This window comes from Ictidomys tridecemlineatus, chromosome 1, assembly GCF_052094955.1.
Source record: "Ictidomys tridecemlineatus isolate mIctTri1 chromosome 1, mIctTri1.hap1, whole genome shotgun sequence".
Classification (NCBI taxonomy): domain Eukaryota; kingdom Metazoa; phylum Chordata; class Mammalia; order Rodentia; family Sciuridae; genus Ictidomys; species Ictidomys tridecemlineatus.
In genome coordinates this window covers 160,163,108-160,182,251 of record NC_135477.1, presented here as the reverse complement: position 1 = coordinate 160,182,251, position 19,144 = coordinate 160,163,108, and the positions used below count along the sequence as shown (strand labels likewise).

The 19,144-nt window shown below is 34.9% G+C and overlaps 1 protein-coding gene across 8 annotated transcripts in view; it reads left to right on the top strand.

Annotated features, from left to right (window-relative positions):
• Positions 1-19,144, top strand: part of Rad50 (RAD50 double strand break repair protein) — a 99,165-nt gene that overhangs the window by 15,227 nt on the left and 64,794 nt on the right. For all 8 annotated transcript variants that reach the window (XR_013439289.1, XM_040272787.2, XM_021733590.3 and 5 more), the window contains 10 exons: positions 1,005-1,190; positions 2,345-2,549; positions 5,528-5,656; positions 6,230-6,395; positions 7,035-7,228; positions 7,644-7,850; positions 9,752-9,934; positions 10,534-10,691; positions 12,519-12,694; positions 13,140-13,377. Coding sequence is in view for 7 of the 8 variants with exons in the window: in XM_040272787.2 (XP_040128721.2) it covers positions 1,005-1,190; positions 2,345-2,549; positions 5,528-5,656; positions 6,230-6,395; positions 7,035-7,228; positions 7,644-7,850; positions 9,752-9,934; positions 10,534-10,691; positions 12,519-12,694; positions 13,140-13,377 (1,842 nt within the window). In the remaining variant the exon portion in view is untranslated. The remainder of the gene's footprint in view (positions 1-1,004; positions 1,191-2,344; positions 2,550-5,527; positions 5,657-6,229; positions 6,396-7,034; positions 7,229-7,643; positions 7,851-9,751; positions 9,935-10,533; positions 10,692-12,518; positions 12,695-13,139; positions 13,378-19,144) is intronic.

Genomic DNA, 19,144 nt, shown 5'->3' with positions numbered 1-19,144 from the left:
TGTATGACAGAGGAGTGCATTACAATTCTTATTACACATATAGAACATAATTTTTTGTATTTCTGGTTGTATACAAAGTATGTTCACACCATACATGTACTTTGGATAATAATGATCATAACATTCAACCATCATTTCTAACCCCATGCCCCCTACCTGTCTCATTTCCTACCTGTTTCAGATATACATTAGATTCAACATGCCCCAAACCATGCACGTGATTCACTGTCTTTGACCCTTCCTAATAATCTTCCTGTAACTTGGTCTCTTGCATTACTTTTTATTGCACTGCCCATGCAGTAACACAAGCCAAGAATCTAAACTTTAATATCTTTCTTGTCCTCTCTATCCAGTTTATTACCAAACACCATGGATTTAATTTAACTTAAATGTTTCTTGAATTTGTTTCTTATCTTACATTGACCATTCTAATCCAAACTACCATCATCTTTCCATGGTCTAATGTGATAACCTATTGTCTTATGTGTCTATTCTAGTCCCCCACAGGACATTCTCGGTATACTCAGTGTAGTATTTTCAAATTTGGAATGTAAAAAAAAAAAGCAATAAAGACAGATTCTGTGTCTGTCTGCCTAATTAGTCCATTATTGAACAACCCAATTTTTAATGTACATGTTCTTAGGTGTTTTTAAGTTATCTTTGCCTGACTGCTATTGATCATTGTGTTCTGTTTTATTAATTTAGGTCTCTTATTTTTTATTCAGGAATGAAAGAGAGTATTTTTGCTCTATGTATTAGGTATAAATATTTTAAGTTATCTTAAAGTCCAAATAGGTAAAAAAAAAATTCTCTATTTTACCTAATTTTTTTATCAGTTAACTGCTAAATCATTTAAGAATAGTACCTTTTAGCATGAGGAAGCTAACATGATAGGTAAAGGGACTATTTTTTAAAAGAAGTACAGTATGATGGATTGACTAAGCAATAGAATATGTATGACCAAAGGTTATTTTACTCATATTCTTTATTTTTATTTTCTATAGGCATGGTGAAAAGGTCAGTCTCAGTTCTAAATGTGCAGAAATTGACAGAGAAATGATAAGTTCTCTTGGGGTTTCCAAATCTGTGCTAAATAATGTCATTTTCTGTCACCAAGAAGACTCTAATTGGCCATTAAGTGAAGGAAAGGCTCTGAAGCAAAAGTTTGATGAAATTTTTTCAGCAACAAGGTTTGTAACTCTTGAGTGTGCTTTGTAATCCATTAAGTTGTTGAACATTTTTTTTTTCTTCTTTCTATTTTTTGTGTTATTAAGGATTGAACCCAGGACCTCATATACTCTGCCACTGAGTTCCCTGAGCCCTTTTTTTTTTCCTCTCTCCCCTTGTATTTTGAGATAGTCTTACTGTGTTATTCAGGTTGGGCTTAAACTCTTGGCCTCAAGCAGTTTTCCTACTTCCACCTTCTGAGCAGCTGGGGCCATAGGCACACTCCATTTCAGCTTGGATTTTTTTTCAGTTATAGTAGAAATTGAACCCTGGTACATTCTACCTCTAAGCTATGTCTCCAGACCTTTTGTTTTGTTTTGTTTTGTTTTGTTTTATTTAGAGATAGGGTTTCACTAAGTTGTCCATGTGGGCCTCAACCTTTTTATTCTTCTGCCTCAGCCTCCCGGGTAGCTAGGATTATGGGCATGCACCACCATGCCTGGCTGGATGCTTCTTTCCTTTTTTAAAAAAAAAGAAATTTTTTTTAGTTGATAGTAGACCTTTATTTTATATATTTATATTGGTATTTACATTTGTGCTCAGAATCAAACCCAGTACCTCACGCATACTAGGCAAGTGCTCTTCCACTGAGCTAACCCCAGCCTGGATGCTTCTTTTCTTAAAGAAAAACTTAAAAAGCAAAAGGTCATTATTTACTACTTTTACATACTGGCAACCATGTTTCCTTTCAGTTTTCTTTCTGTACATATGTTTATTTACCAGACTGACAGTGTAAATACAATTTTTTCACTTACCGTTATGTCAAAGCATTTTCCAAGTTACTGAAATTGGATTTGGAAATTGCTGAGTTTGTATTTGAATGTAAACAAATTTATAGCATGACACTAAACTAGTTTAAACTAGTTTAAACACTTAAACTAGTACAAACTATCAAATAGCTGTGTAATTACTCAGTCTTAAAATTCTGTGTTCCTAAGATTTTTTTAATTGAGAAATATTTCTATAGAATGTTATAATTTGAAGGATGTTCTTGACATGGCACAAAAATTTTAATTTAATTGTAAATGTAATATTAATGACCGCATAATATTCTATCGTGTGAATATACCATAATTTACTTAGCCAGAAATTTTATTTTTATTTGCTATCTTCAAAGGTACATTAAAGCTTTAGAGACGCTTCGTCAGGTACGTCAGACACAAGGTCAGAAAGTAAAAGAATGTCAGACAGAGCTGAAATATCTGAAACAAAATAAGGAAAAAGCTTGTGAAATTCGTGATCAGATTACTAGTAAAGAAGCCCAGTTAACATCTTCAAAGGAAATTGTCAAATCCTATGAGAATGAACTTGACCCACTGAAGGTAATTTTATTTCTTTTTTTAATTGACAGATAAAAATTATATATATTTGTGATATAAAATATGATGTTTTAATGTAAGTATACATCATGAAATGTGCATGCTATTTACTTTGACTACTAAGTCAAAGTAAGTAGCATGCACATTACCTCATGTATTATTTTTTGGGGGAGAAATACTTAAAATCTATTCTCTTAGCAATTTTTTAGTACACAATATATTGTTATCAATTGTAGTCGTCATTATGTACACAACCTGTGTTCTGTACTCTGGAGATAAAGCTAAAATACAAATGTCAAAGAAGAACTCCATAGGATCTGGTGACTGGTTGGATTTAACGAATGAAGCAGCTAAAGATGTCACTAAAGAGCCAATCCTACATGATTCTCATGTTTCTTGTGTCACCAGGAGGCACTGAAAATACTGATGGAGATACACTGAGAAGTTTGTGGACTTCTGAAGTCAAGATTTTAATATTTAGTGTTCTTAAGTATTAATATAATTCTATTTGTTAGACATCACTCAAAAGATACTTGGTATAGAATTTTCTTCACAAGTTGTGTGAATGGTTCCATCATTAAATGCTAATCACCAGATACTGACCAGAGTGCTTCAAAATGTATTATGTAAGCTCTACAGTGACCCCATGAGGTTTCTAAGGCTAGAAACTGAGCCATAGCTGTTCATGATGGAAGGAGGAAGTGAAACCAGGATTTGAATCCAGGCCTCTTGATTCCTATGCACATACATTTTTTTCCTTTTTAAGTCAAATTTATTGAAGTATAATTTATATATTGTAAAATCCACTCTTTTTAAAGTGTTTAATTCTGTGGGTTTGGACAAATGTATACAGTGACATCACCACTGTCAAAATCGAAATAATAGAGTATTTATCTCCCCCCAAATGTCTCTCAAAAGCCCTTTTAGTCAATCCCCTTTCTCTGTTCCCAGCCTCTGGCAACCACTAATATGTTTTCTGTCATTATATTTCTGTTTTGCCTTTTCCAGAGTCGCACATAAATGGAATCATACAGTATGTAGACTTTGTGTCTAGCTTCTTTCCTTAACATAATGCTTTTAAATTTATCCGTGTTGCTGCATATATAAGAAATTCATTCTTTTCTATAGCAAAGGAGTAATCCCATTGTATGGGATTACTCCTTTGTCTCTTTTTTGTAATTTTTTTAATCCAAAAAAAAAAAATTCCTGGTTGATGGACATTATGTTGTTTCCAGCTGTGGCTGTTACAGATAAAAGTGCTCTAAACTTAACTGGGCATAGTGGCACATGCCTGCAATCCCAATGGCTCAGGAGGCTGAGGCAGGAGGATCGTGGGTTCAAAGCTAGTTTCAGCAAAAGTGAGGTGCTAAACAACTCAGTGAGACCTTGTCTTTAAATAAAATACAAAGTAGGACTGGAGGTGTGGCTCAATGGTTGTGCCCCTGAGTTTGATCCCCCGTAACCCCCCCAAAAAAACTTTTGTGTACATGTTTTCTTTCCTCTTGACTAACTTTCTAGATTGTATGATAAGTGCTTTTAACCTTATAAGTTGGCAAACTATTTTCCAAAGTGACTGCTGTTTTGTATTTCTACTAACAGATACATAAGGATGCAGTTATTCAACATCCAGCTCTGCACTTAGTACTGTTATTCTTTTTCATCTTAGCCATTATAGTAGGTTTGTGGTATTATCTCATGAGAGGTTGTTTTTCTCAATGGTTTTTATTTGCGGTTTCCCAAGGACTATTCTAAAAAAGGTCTAGTTAGAGTTGGTCAGCTTTGGAATTGTAGAACCAGACCTGGGGAGAGTATCCTCAGCATTGTTCAGGGAGAGAATGCTCTAAAGCAGGTAATACATATTTCAGGAGAGGAGGCAACCAACTGCCCCTGAAGGTAGGCCTTGGAAACAGGCCACTGAAATCATTTGTCATGCCCATCTAGCTGTGCCCCATCTTATTTCCTCAGAGTCCTCTGTGCTTGAGTACACTTGCAGACTCAAAATTGCTAACTCACTGCCCCGTCAGTGATTTTGATATTTTAAAAGATAAATTAAAGCTGGGGATATAGTTCCATTTGTAGAATGCTTGTATACCATTGGTGGGGCCTTAGGTTCAATCTGCGGCACTACAAATAATAAATAATAATAGTAATGAATAAATTCATCTTTTAAGGATTAATTCTAACACGTGGTACTTCCGAGACTGTAGCTCATAATACCCTACAAATGAGTGACTTTTGTGGGTGGAATTGAGGGTAGGGCATGGGCTTTGAAGTTTTAAGTGGAATTTAATTTCTGCTTTTATCAACTAGCTGTGAAGAGTCAGATAAATTACTAACATTTCTGATCCTCAGTGTGTTAGCTTTTCAATACTGTGACCAAAAAACCTAGTAAGAACAACTTAGAGGAAGAAAAGTTTACTTAGGCTCATGTATCAGAGGTCTCAGTCCATGGTTGACCAACTCCATTATTATGGGCCTGAGGTGAGGCAGAACATCATGGTGGAAGAAAGCTGCTCAGCTCATGGCAGCTGGGAAGCAGAGAGACAAAAGGGTGTGTCCGTGTATATGCATGCAATGAGCCAGGGACAAGATATAATTCCCATGATGATGCCCCCAGTGACCTAATTCCTCCAGCCACACCCCATCTCCCTATAGTTATCATCCAGGAGACTATTTTGATTGTTAATCCATCAAATGAATTAATCCACCAGTGAGGTCATAGCTGTCATAATCTCATCATTGCCTAAAAGCCCCACCTCTGAATCTTACTGTATTGGTGATTGTATATGAAAAACATGAGCTTTTCCAGAGATATTTCTGGAGGATCCAGATCATTACACTTGGTTTTTATGCTTCCATTACAGTGTAGTTGTTGGTATTAAATGAGATCATTTTTACTAAGAGCCTGTTGTTTATTTTCATCCACCAGCAGTGTAAACTAGAGTGAATTTTATTTCTGTAAAATGTTCCTTTGTTTTCAGAATCGCCTAAAAGAAATTGAACACAATCTCTCTAAAATTATGAGACTTGATAATGAAATTAAAGCCTTGGATAGCCGAAAGAAACAAATGGAAAAAGATAATAGTGAACTGGAACAGAAAATGGAAAAGGTTTGTGGTGGTAGAATTTTGTTCTGCTTGAAAACTTGGGGATTATTTTAATGAACCTCATTTGTACTGGTTTTGCCACCCACATTTTGGAATTTTTTTTTGTTTTTAAATATTTATTTATTTTTCTTTTCGGTGGACACAACATCTTTGTTTGTATGTGGTACTGAGGATCGAACCCGGGCTGCACGCATGCCAGGCAAGCACGCTACCACTTGAGCCACATCCCCAGCCCCTTGGAATTTTTTATTTATAACAATTTTTTTTTGAGAGAGAGAGAGAGAGAGAATATTTTTAATATTTATTTTATTTTATAGTGTTTTTTTTGGGTGGGGGGACACAACATCTTTATTTGTATGTGGTGCTGAGGATCAAACCCAGGGCCGCACGCATGCCAGGCAAGCGCACTACCTCTTGAGCCACATCCCCAGCCCAATAACAAATCTTGATGTTAGTTACTTCTATGTATATGTTAAAATGAAGGATATTGAATGAGATTTGATTTATATTTGATATCTCAGAATTATTGTACCTTCTTATATTTATACATTACAGCCTTTTTTTGGTTCTACACAGGTTTTTCAAGGGACTGATGAACAACTAAATGATTTATATCATAATCATCAGAGAACAGTAAGAGAGAAAGAAAGGAGATTAGTAGACTGTCAGCGTGAATTGGAAAAACTAAACAAAGAATCTAGGCTTCTCAATCAAGAAAAATCAGAACTTCTTGTTGAACAGGGTAAGACATAGTGTTTACCTGTCCTTTCTGCCTACTACATATAACATTGTACATTTTTTGCATGAATGAAGAAACCCCAAGGAATTATACTGAGTGAAAAAAGCCATTCTCAAGTTATATATAGTATGGTTTAATTTGTTCAACATTTTTGAAATGTCAAAATTAAGAAATAGTGGACATTTGGGAGGCTGAGGCAGGAAGATTGTGAGTTCAAAGCCAGCTGCAGCAATTTAGTGAGGTCCTAAAGCAACTCAGCAACACTCTGTCTGCAAATAAAATATAAAAAAGGACTAGGGATGTGGCTCTCTGGTTAAGCACCACTGAGTTCAATCCCCGGTGCCAAAAAAATATTTTTTTAAAAATAAAAAATATTTTTTGTGGTACTAGGGATTGAATCCAGGAACTCACATGTTAGGCAAGTACTGTATAACTGAACTACATCCTCTCCCCTTTTTATTTTTATTTTGAGGTACAGTTTTGCTAAGTTGCCCATGTGGGCCTCAAACTTGTGATTTTCTAACCTCAGTCTCCCAAGAAGCTAGAATTATAGGTGTGTTCCACTGTACCTGGTTCATGTTGTGTTATTTTAAAAATCAGCTGAAGAAAAGAATTATTGAGTTTTTTGTTCTTTTTTTTAAGGTCGTCTACAGCTACAAGCAGATCGTCATCAAGAACATATCCGAGCTAGAGACTCATTAATTCAGTCTTTGGCAACACAGCTAGAATTGGATGGCTTTGAGCGTGGACCATTCAGTGAAAGACAGATTAAAAATTTTCACAAACTAGTGAGAGAGAGACAAGAAAGGGAAACAGAAACTGCCAACCAACTGATGGTAAATATTTTGAAATATAGTGTTTGCTGTTTTCTTTTCTATCGGATTTAGTAATTGAATTGTTTAATTTTTGGATGAACCCTATTTTGGAATATTTTTAGATTAGTGTTAAATTAGAAACTGCTATAAAGTACAAAAAACCTTATGGATGCAAATTTTTAAAAAATTTATAAGGATAAAACCATGAATAAAATATAGGCCCACATTTTTTTATTTGCTGTTAAGTAAAATCTCTTAAGGTTAATTGCTAAAAAATGTTTTTCATAATTAATGATGATTATTTCTGGGTGATGCTTTTTACATTTTTAAAACACTTTTCTGTATTTTCTTCAGTGTACATATGTTATTTTTCATAAAAGAAACTGAAAGTTTTTTATGAAAAAAATTAATGCACATTCTTCATGTATGTATTTAGAATGACTTTGCAGAAAAAGAAACTCTGAAACAGAGACAGATAGATGAGATAAGGGATAAGAAGACTGGACTGGGAAGAATAATTGAGCTAAAATCAGAAATCCTAAGTAAGAAGCAAAATGAACTGAAAAATGTGAAGTACGAATTACAGCAGTTGGAAGGATCATCAGACAGGATTCTTGAACTGGACCAGGAGCTCAAAAAAGCTGTAAGATATTTAAGTAATCTAATAATCTCAATGTACAAGACATTTAGAATCTTGTATTCTGAGGCATTTTATCTAATCTTTGTTTAAGATTATGGCACGTTAATGAAAATGTCAGCCTTTGCTGACATGTAAAATTTATCTAAATATTTTCATCACTCAGCTGTTTGGTTCTGGAACCAGGTGGGTTGAAAATTAGAATCACCTAGGGAGTTTGTTAAAGATACCTGAGTTCTTTTTTTTCATTATTATTTTTAAAAATTTGAATTAGTTATACATGATAGTAGAATGCATTTTGACACATTGTATACAAATGGAGCACAACTCCTCCTTCCTCTGGCTGTACTTGGTGCAAGTCATAAGGGTAGTGTAATCATATATGTATTTAGTCTAATGTCTGTCTTATTCCACCATCCTTCCTGTCCTCACACCCATTCCCCTCCCCTCACTCCCTTCTGCACAATCCAAAGTTCCTTCATTCTTCTCCATCCCTCCCCTCATTATGAATAAGTCTTTGCTTATCAGAAAGAACATTCGTCCTTTGGTTTTTTGGGTTTGGCTTATTTTGCTTAACATGATATTCTCTAGCTTCATCTATTTATCTGCAGATGCCATAATTTCATTCTTCTTTAAGGCTGATATCTGTGTTCTTAAAGCTTAAAACCTTCCAAATCAATGTAATTTTGAGAGTGAAGCATGAAAATGCATGTTCCAAACAACAGGACTGATTGTTATGAACATCTTGGTTAAAAACCAGTTATCTAAGTAAAAAAGCAAGTAAAGTATTTTTCTTCTAGTTTCCATACACTGCAATTTTATATGACCTTTACCTTTTTTTCACTTTTTTTCTATGATGAAAACTTTCTTTTTTTTCTTTTTTTTAAAGAAAGTGAGAGAGAGAGAGAGAGAGAGAGAGGATTTTTTTTAAGAGAGAGTGAGAGAGGAGAGAGAGAGAGAGAGAATTTTTAAAATATTTATTTATTTTTTAGTTCTCGGCGGACACAACATCTTTGTTGGTATGTGGTGCTGAGGATCGAACCCGGGTCACATGCATGCCAGGCGAGCGCGCTACCGCTTGAGCCACATCCCCAGCCCTGTGATGAAAACTTTCTGAGAGCCATTCTAAGAATTTCCAAGTATTCTTCCTTGCTTCTAACCTGCCCCCTTCTTTTATATTTTATCACCAAAGTCATCATCCTAAAGATTCCAAATTCTTTTTTGATAATTTAAACATTATTTTTCTCCTTAACTCGCATATATTTTTATTATTTTGGCACATATCACAGCATTCTCTTCTTGGGGTAAGGAATGACCAGTCAGGGTCTACATCACACTATTTTTGTAGTTTCCACATGCCAAATGATATTTACATAGGACTTAGTTGTTGACTGAAGAGTTATTAATCTAAATAGTTAGACATAGTTCTCCTAATTTTGCTCTAATTCTCATTTTCCCTTTATCTTTGAGTCTTCTAGGTTTATTTACTAATTCTTTACAATTCATAACCTAATAAGGTAATTCTAATAAAAATTTCCCTAAGTCATATAGAGCTGGATTTTTTTTTTCTCTTGTTGGATACTAGCAAATAGTAATACTTTGGCTATTCTTTTTTTTTTTGTACTGGGGATTGAACTCAGGGGTATTTGACCACTTAGCTACATCCCCAGCCCTATTTTGTATTTTATTTAGAGACAGGGTCTCACTGAGTTATTTAGTGCCTCGCTTTTGCTGAGGCTAGCTTTGAACTCGTGATCCTTCTGCATCAGCCTCCCAAGCTGCTGGGATTACAGGTGTGCGCCACAGCACCCGGCCTATTCTGAGGAGTAATTTTCTATACACTTTGTCATTATATTAATTCTATACAAAATGTATAAACTTGTGCATTTGTTTGAATTATTGCTTAGGAACGTGAACTAAGCAAGGCTGAGAAAAATTGCAATGTAGAGACCCTAAAAACAGAAGTAATAAACCTTCAAAATGAGAAAGTAGACCTAGACAGGACCTTGCGTAAATTGGACCAGGAGATGGAGCAGTTAAATCATCATACAACAACCCGTACCCAGATGGAGATGCTGACCAAGGACAAAGTATGATTTTTTTTTTTTTCTGTTCTCACTATACTGTCTGGTATTTAAAATGGCTTATCTTGCATTCATAATTGATAGACTATAGAGTGTTGCTTTGGTGTTGGCATTCTATTTAGAGGATAAGTGAACTTAATACTCTGTAAAGTGAACTTTTAAGCTTAAAAGTTGTTTTTATTTATTTATTTTTAAACAGGCTCTTGCTATGTTACCTAGTGGGCTGCAAACTCCTAGGCTCCAGTGATTCTTCTTGCCATGGCTTCTTGAGCAGCTAGGATTATAGGCATGCATCACTATACCCAGCAAAATTTTATTTTTAATTACAAAAAGTTAATAATACAGAAGTACATAACTAAACACACACACACACATATATATATTATTAACTTTTAACACACTAAAGTTTTTAAATTTTTATTTTAGACTTGTTACTCTTCTCTTATGGCTTAGCAAGACCATACCCAATCTAAGACTTAAAGAAATTTTATATTTCCTTTTTGCATTATTGTAGTTTTATTTTTTTTAAGTTAGTCTTATTTTGTTCTTGATATTAAGTAGAAACACAGACTTGATTTTTGAAAGTTTTTGTTTTTTACCTATAGGCTGACAAAGATGAACAAATCAGAAAAATAAAATCTAGGCACAGTGAAGAACTAACTTCATTGTTGGGGTATTTCCCCAACAAAAAGCAACTCGAAGACTGGCTTCATAGTAAATCAAAAGAAATTAATCAGACTAGGGACAGACTTGCTAAATTGAAGTAAGTTTTTGGAACATTACCATTATAATAGAAATGTCTTTTCATGCTTTTATTTTTAATTGTTTGAAAAATAATTTATTGTCATGAAATGGTATTATGTCATATTAATTGACCTTTTTTTTGGGTAAGTTAAGTAAAATAGCAGTGGGTGGTGGTTTGGGCCTCTGGTCTCTTGAAAATTTGTAGTCTAACTATAAATTTTAGATTAAAATTCTAAAATTCTCTTGGGATGGGGTTGTGTCTCAGTGGTAGAGCGCTTGCCTAGCATGTATGAGGCCCTGGGTTTGATCCTCAGTACCACATAAAGATAAATAAATAAAGATATTGTATCCATCTACAACTAAAACATATATATTTTTTAAAGGCAAGAGCTCAAGAATCAAGATTTAATAAAGTTAGTAATTAAAAAAATTGTTTTAAATTCTCTGTTCATTTCTGTAAATAAGCCATTATAAAAGTCATAGTTTTTCTTGGATCTTATCTTAGCTGGTGGTTGGATAAGAAGGTGAAACATTTCACATTTTTGCAGGGTTACAATTACATTTCCTGGGAAACACCAGCATTTAAAACTTGTCCAGTAGAGGAAGAGGAGCAAGGGAAGAAAATAGGGTTATGCTCAGAGATCCAGGGTGGGAGCCAAGCAGGAATAGTATCTGGTGTGCCATGGGAAGATAATCCTCCAAGGAGAGGGCAACAGTGTTTGATGCTTCTTAGAAATAGATGAAGAATGCACTTGGCACTTAGATCATTGGTGACTTTGATGAGAAGTGCTTAGTGGAGCCTAAGATGGTGAAAGTATCATCTATATTATTTTTTCCACATTTTTACTATGACTCAAAAGGATGTTATGATGAAGTGTGTGTACACGTGTTTATCTAAAGCAAATTCTCAAAATAATACTTGTACATATTATTTACTCTATTACATTCTTTTCTGTTTCATTTTTAAGAATATGCTGACTATATTGCATTAAATTGATTATATGACTGCTGGTACATTATAACCTGTAAGTTGAAAAAACAATGTGTGAGCCTTGATTGGCCATGATTTAAGAATTGATGTAGAAGTAAATTATACTAGCAAGCAAAATCTCTTTTTAAAAACTTTTTTAGTTGTTGGTGGACTTTTATTTTATTCATTTATTTATATGTGATACTGAGAATCGAACCCAGTGTCTCACATATGCTAGGTAAGTGCTCTACCACTGAGCCACAATTCCAGTCCTAGTGAGCAAATCTTTGATGAATGAAAGGTAATAAGCAATTGAGAATAGGTAGATGATCACAACAAAGAAGAGACAAAGGAAAGGCTTTCATAGGACATTAGAAAAGTAATATTTTAAGGGGACCCAAAGGAACTAGGAAATGCTTTCTTTTCCTTATTCCTTCCAGTAGGCAAAATATCTTCAGCCTGCTGAGGCTCTTAACCTGGGATCTAAGACCATGACCCCTACTTCCCCAAATCAGGCAGAATTATGCCTATGTACATTTTTATGGGAGCAGATAATAACCAGAATTGGCAAATGAGTCTGTGTACTAGGGGGAGCATTAAAACAGAAATGAATTGTTGCTATGACTAATAAGTATTTGGGATAGGGATGGAACACAGTGTAGAGCATGTGCTTACACGTGCTTCAGTCCCTAGCACCTAATAAATTAGATAGATTGGTTGGTAGGTAGGTAGGTACATAGATAGATAAAAGGAAGGAAGATATTTTGGAAAAGTATTTGATCATACCAAACCCTTGTAATGATTTATTGGCAGAATTTGTCTTCTGCCTTATCAAATTTTTCTCATGTTTATAATCCACATTTATTTTTATTTTAGCAAGGAACTAGCTTCAGCAGAGCAAAATAAAAATCATATAAATAATGAGCTGAGAAGAAAGGAGGAACAGTTGTCCAGTTATGAAGACAAGCTGTTTGATATTTGTGGTAGCCAGGATTTTGAAAGTGATTTAGACAAGCTTAAAGAGGAAATTGAAAAATCCTCAAAACAGAGAGGTAAGTTATCTATTTTATATTATCAAGGCATTTTGACACTTCTTTAATTTTAAATAAATTTTTATTCATATTTAACTATTAAGAATGGGAAATTTTAAAACCTTGTTATGGAGTCAAATGGCTTCAACTTCAGTAAGGCTCTATAGCTTACTGTCTGACTTTGGTCAACTTACCTTCCTGAGTTTCAGATTGATCATCTATAAAATAAAGACACAACTACCTACCATCTGGAGTATTAAAGAGAAATAAGTGATATTATAAATGTAAAACCCTGAGAATAGTGCCTGGCACTGTAGCTATCTCTCAATAAATGTTATTCTTTTTGTGTATTTCAAAAATAACTTGTACGTGTGTAATGTGTTATAAAGCAAGAGGAACAATCATACATTTATAGAAGAAAATGGATATTTTTCTCACTGGAAATGTATTTATTTTCTTAAAATAGCCATGCTGGCTGGAGCCACAGCAGTCTACTCCCAATTCATTACTCAGCTAACAGATGAAAACCAGTCATGTTGCCCCGTCTGTCAGAGAGTTTTTCATACAGAGGCTGAATTACAAGAAGTTATCAGTGATTTGCAGTCTAAGCTGAGGCTTGCTCCAGATAAACTCAAGTCAACAGAATCAGAGCTGAAGAAAAAAGAAAGGCGGCGTGATGAAATGCTGGGGCTTGTGCCCATGAGGTGAGAATAGGGTTTATCCTTATTGTATGTGTAGCATCTGCCCTGTAAGGCCTGGCATATGGTAAATGCTTGGTAAGGATGTGTTGAAAAATTAGAAATCAAAGTCAGGATTCTGAGCCAGTCATACCTTACCTTGTGTTTTTTATATGATAGAAGAACCAATGATTTTGTTTAAAGTTAAGCTTGTTTTTAAAACTAGTCAAGAAAATAGATGTAGTCTTTACATTTGTGTGTGGGGGGGTGTGTGGGTGTGGGTGGTATGTGTTAATTCCTGAGACATGATTTGAAGTTCTGAAAAATTCTCCCCAAAATCAAATTTTAAACAATGTTTTAAAAAAGGATGAATCATAGATTGTTTCTATTATTTTTTTCCTATACTTGCACAAGAAATTAATTAATTTTTCTCTTTCCACATTTTATTTATTGGTATGTTGTAGTTGTACATATGATGGATTTTTTTTTTTTGTTACATACACACAATATAATTTGGCCAGTATCACTCCTCAACACTTCCCCCTCCCTTTCCCCCTCCTACCTGCTCTGGTCCCTTTCCTCTGCTGATCTACTTTTGATTTTCATGAGATGCTCTTGCCACCTTTCTTTTTCTTTTTCCTCTCTAACTTCCACATTTGAGAGAAAACATATGACCCTTGACCTTCTGAGTTTGGCTTATTTTGCTTAACATAATGGACCCAAGTTCCATTCATTTTCCTGCAAATGGCATAATGTCAGTTTTCTTTTATGGCTCAGTGAAGCTCCATTATGTATATATACCACGTTTTATTTATTCATTCATCTGTTGAAGTGCACCTAGGCTGGTTCTATAGTTTGGCTGTTGTTAATTAAGCTGCTGTAAGCATGTATCACTGTAGTATGATGAATTTAAATTCTTTAGGATAAATACTAAGGAGTGGTATAGCTGGGTTATATGGTGATTCCATGCCTGGACTTCTGAGGAATCTTCATACTGCTAATTTACAATCCTACCAACAGTTGCACAAGAAATTTAGGTGATGGGTTTTTTTTAATATTTATTTTTTATTTTTAATTTTTTTAATTTTTTTTTAAATTAATAAATCTTATATGTTTTATTTTATAACAATATTGGTAAAATATACTCAGGTGAAAATATACATTTAAATAATGATACATGTACATGTCCATTTTTATTAAGAATAGTGAAATACATCTATTTTTGTAATATACTTTTGTTCATGAAAGCATCATAAATATTATTATCAAAAATTATTGTAGCTGCACAAAAATTAAAAATCCAAATTGTGTATATCTCAATAAATTAATGGCTTTAAGTGACTGAAATTTCTGAATCTGTTATTGTGAAACACAAATACTCAGTAAAATATGCTCTGAAGAAAACCTCAATTTCAAAATGTAAAACATAGAAAGGAGTATTTAGAGTTGTTTTACCATGAGATTAAATTAAAATACTTTTGATACCTGAACAAATACTCTGAAGTTTTTACCCTTAAGAAATACATATGAAAGAGTACAGCAATTCTGTCTCGAGTAATGCAAGCATAAGAGAAAGATAAGAATATTAAGTAAGCCTCAAAAATATGAGGATCATGAAATAAATAAATTTTTGGCAAGTAAATATCTAGAATCAACTTTGATTTAAAGTCAAAACTAATAAGCATTTTAATTTACCAAATCTTAATGATTTAATATATTAGAGAAAAGAAATCAGAATTCAAAGCAAAGACTTGAGAAATGGGTGTGCAAAGCAAGGTTTAACCTCAGAAAATTTTTTACATCCCCTGTGTCTGTCCATGTTTCTCTCTCACATCTTTCCACTGTGACACCAAAAACAAAAACAAAATGAAGAACAAGTTTTTGAGTAATTATATTTAGGTCTTAAAACAGTTAAAGAAAATTGTTAGCTCTCTTTGTCTATTTTTAGTAGCAATTTGCCTTAGTATTTCTTCAATAATTAATGATCACCCTGTGCTTGTTGCTCATGATATAGAATGAGGTTCTGAAGAGCACTATTAGAATAATGTCAGAACAAAAAGTGCTACAGAACAGTAGGAACTGAAGAACAAGGCTGAAGCCAGTGCAGGACCACATAGCATGTAGGGCTATCTCAAGGAGGAATGGAGGTGGTATATGAGGTCTGACCTCCCTTTGCCAAGACAAAGGGCAGGCTAGTACACACTGTCTAGGAAAATACTTTTCTTCAAATCTTATATTTTAATGGATGCATGGTAAGAATCCAGAAGTTAAATTACAAACTAGCACATTTACATTCATTTCTGGGACACTTTTATTCTAGTTCACTAGATAAGCTAATTTTAATGCCTTTCACCATGTCCTAATTGATATTCTAGCTATGGTGGATAACTTTTTCTTATTTGATATTTTCCAGGGAATTTACAAAGGATTCCATTACAGAATGCATTCATTTTAAAAAATTGTTAGAGCAACAGATTAAATTGTTTAAAACACATACATAGTAGTATCACAGGATATGAAGTGTGTGTAGTTGGACACAATACAATTTATATTTATTTCACCCATCCATCATTATGTGGTGCTGAGGATCAAACCCAGGATCCCTCATGCGAGGCGAGCACTCTACCACCGAGCCACAACCCCAGCCCATAGATGATAGTTTTTGTTGTTGTTATTTTGTTTGGTTTGGTTTGGCATCTGGGTGTTCTACCACTGCTCTACATCCTTGGCCCTTTTAATTTATTTTTCATTTTTTGAAACAGGGATTCACTAAATTTCTAGGACTGGCCTTGAAATTTCGGTCCTCCTGCTTTAGTGACCTGAATCTTGGGATAACAGGGATGTACCACCACACCTGGCTAAATGATAACTGTCTTTTTATAAATCAAATCAGATAATATATAATGATTACCCTGATATCTCCCAGATCATAGAGTATAATCCTGATCACAGAGACTAGTAAGACATAACCCACAAGGAACTAATGGTCTAATTAAAAAGAGGCAAGCTCTCAATATTAGATAAAAAGCTGGGCTTAATAATGTGCTTAAAAATGAACAAGTTTAAAAGAGAGAAGTCAGTGGATACAGAATGAGAAAAATTATTTTGAGAATGAGCTAGGAAGGAGAATATGAAGAGTAGAGAATTTGGTATGACTTAGTTAAAAGGAGAAAAGGGAAAAGGGAAATCATAACCATGTATGCACAGGAAGAGCAGTAGGACCTACGCTTCAACTGAAATGTTATTTGGTGTTTGGGAAATTATTTGTAGGAATTGATTCTCATAAGTTGGGAAGATAGGGCTACGTTATACTCAGGCCTAGTTATAACATTGTTTCATAAGTTAGAAAGAATTATCTTCAGGGATTTAATAAAATATATATTTTGGGAAGTTGAGTGGCTCGGGATAAAAAATATCTGGAAGCAGAAAAACTAGGAGACTATACTGTCTAGGAAAATCAAGGAGAATTTTAGGAAAAAAGAGGAGGAGAGGTCTAAGAAGATGTGTTTTGTGGCAGCCAGCTGTTAAAGGTGGTCCCCAATGGACTCTGCTTCCTGGTATTCATGTGTCCTCTCCTCTTATGATGTTGCAGGTTTAATCTGTGTAACCAGTAAAATGGGACAGAAGTAATAGCATATCCCTTCCAAGATTAGGTTACCTAAGGTATTATGGCTCCTGTTACCCCACCCCTTTCTGGGAGAAGGTAGTGGCCATGTTGTGAACATTCCTGTGGAGAGGCCCATATGGCAAGAACCTACAGCCTTTGAACAAGGAAGTTTGGAAGCAGATTTTTGTAGCATTAGTCCTTAGACGACTGCATCCTTGGCAGACAGCTTGACTAGACTTTATGAAAGACCCTGTGTCAGAAGCATATTTCCTTATCCCATAGCTGTGAGAAATAATAAGTGTTTTTGTTTTATGCTGCTAAGTTTGGGGTTATTTTATTATGCAATAATAGGTAACTAGTATAAGTATCAGTTCAGTGATGCCACAGAAAAAATTTGATAAGGAGATAGAGCAGTAGTTCAAGACCCTTCTCAGAGTAAGGTACCTGTCTTATTCATTGTTTTGTCTGCACAATTCCTCATATGTTATAACTTTGATAACTGATGAGTGAAGAACTGTAGGATCTGTTCCACTTATTTATTGCTGCATAACAAACATCCTCAAAACTTAGAGCCTCACAGCAAAAATTTTTTTTAATAATTTTTCATGATTTTTTGGGGGGCTGGGGATGTGGCTCAAGCGGTAGCGCGCTCGTCTGGCATGCGTGCGGCCCGGGTTCGATCCTCAGCACCACATACCAACAAAGATATTGTGTCCGCCGAGAACTAAAAAATAAATATTAAAAATTCTCTCTCTCTCTCTCTCTCTCTCTCTCTCTCTCTCTCTCTCTCTATCTATCTCCTCTCTCACTCTCTCTAAAATAATAATAATAATAATAATAATTTTTCATGATTTTTTTGAAGTGCCCAGGCTCAGCTGAGTGGTTCTCACCTGGGGTCTTTCAAGTGGCTGCAGTCAGAGACTGGCCATACTCATCTCAAGGCTCAATAGGGCTGGACATTCAAGACAGTTCATTCCTGGCAGCAGTGATGCTGACTGCTGGCTGATAGCTGCGAGTTCAGCTGGAGCTGTCAAACAGGATGCCTTCACGTGGCCTCCACATTGTGTCGGAACTTTGGCAGCATAGTGGCTGGGCTATCAAAGGAAGTTTCCCAAGTGCAGGTATTCCAAGAGACAGGAAATAAAAGCGCAAGTCTCAAGGTCTGGGCCCAAAACCAACACAATGACAACTGCTGCCATTTCCTATTGGTCAGGGTAACCAAAGAGCCTGCCAAGATTAAATCATAGGAGATACTCTTCCTCTCAATGGGAGGAGAGTCAAAGAATTTGTGACTGACTTTAATCTACCTAATAACCTTAGATCTATAGCAGCACCTTGTGCCATTCTGGTCACCACACATTAAGAGAAGAAGCTGAGGCTGGGGTTGTAGCTCAGTGGTAGAGCACTTGACTAGCATGTATGAGGCACTGAGTTCACTTCTCACCACCTATATAAATAAGTAAATAAATGTTTGTTGACAGCTTAAAAAAAAAGAACCTGAAGTTAGAAAAGTTCCAGAAGAAACACTAAAAAGAGACCAAGTTGTTATAGGGCTTCTAAGTGAAAACATGGTGAAACCATTTTTATTAAAAGTACTAAAACATGAAAACCAAAAGAGCAAGCTAATGATTGCTCCTAGATTGTTTTCCTCCAGTGGGATGCCATCCTGGAGAATAATGAGATTAGCATCTATGAGAGAGGGCTTTCTGTCTCCAAGGAAATAACATTATGAAAGATCTAGGCCTTAATTTTCCCCATATAAAGTGAGGGGGTTGACTTAAGATGACCATTAAGTTTTTTTCCAGCTCTGGTTGTATAGGATACTATTATTATATGCCTCCTCAGTCAGCATCATTTTTGAGATTGATTTGTCATCGTCACTTAGAGAGTTATTTATTGGTGAAATAGCATTTAAAGTGAGGATGATTATTGATGTTGAAGTAATGAAATAACAAGAAAGGTTATATGTATCAGATACCATTTGTCAGCTAGTACATACTTAATAGATACTCTTCTGGGGCACTGGTAATGCAGCAGTAGACAAAGTAGACAAAGTCCCTGCCCTCATGGAGTTTATATGCTAATAGGGAAAAGACAGTAAACAAATAAGTAAATATACAGTGTACTGGTGATGATCAGTGCCATGGAGAAAAGAACAGTAGGATAAGGGAATACCAAGTGGCTAAA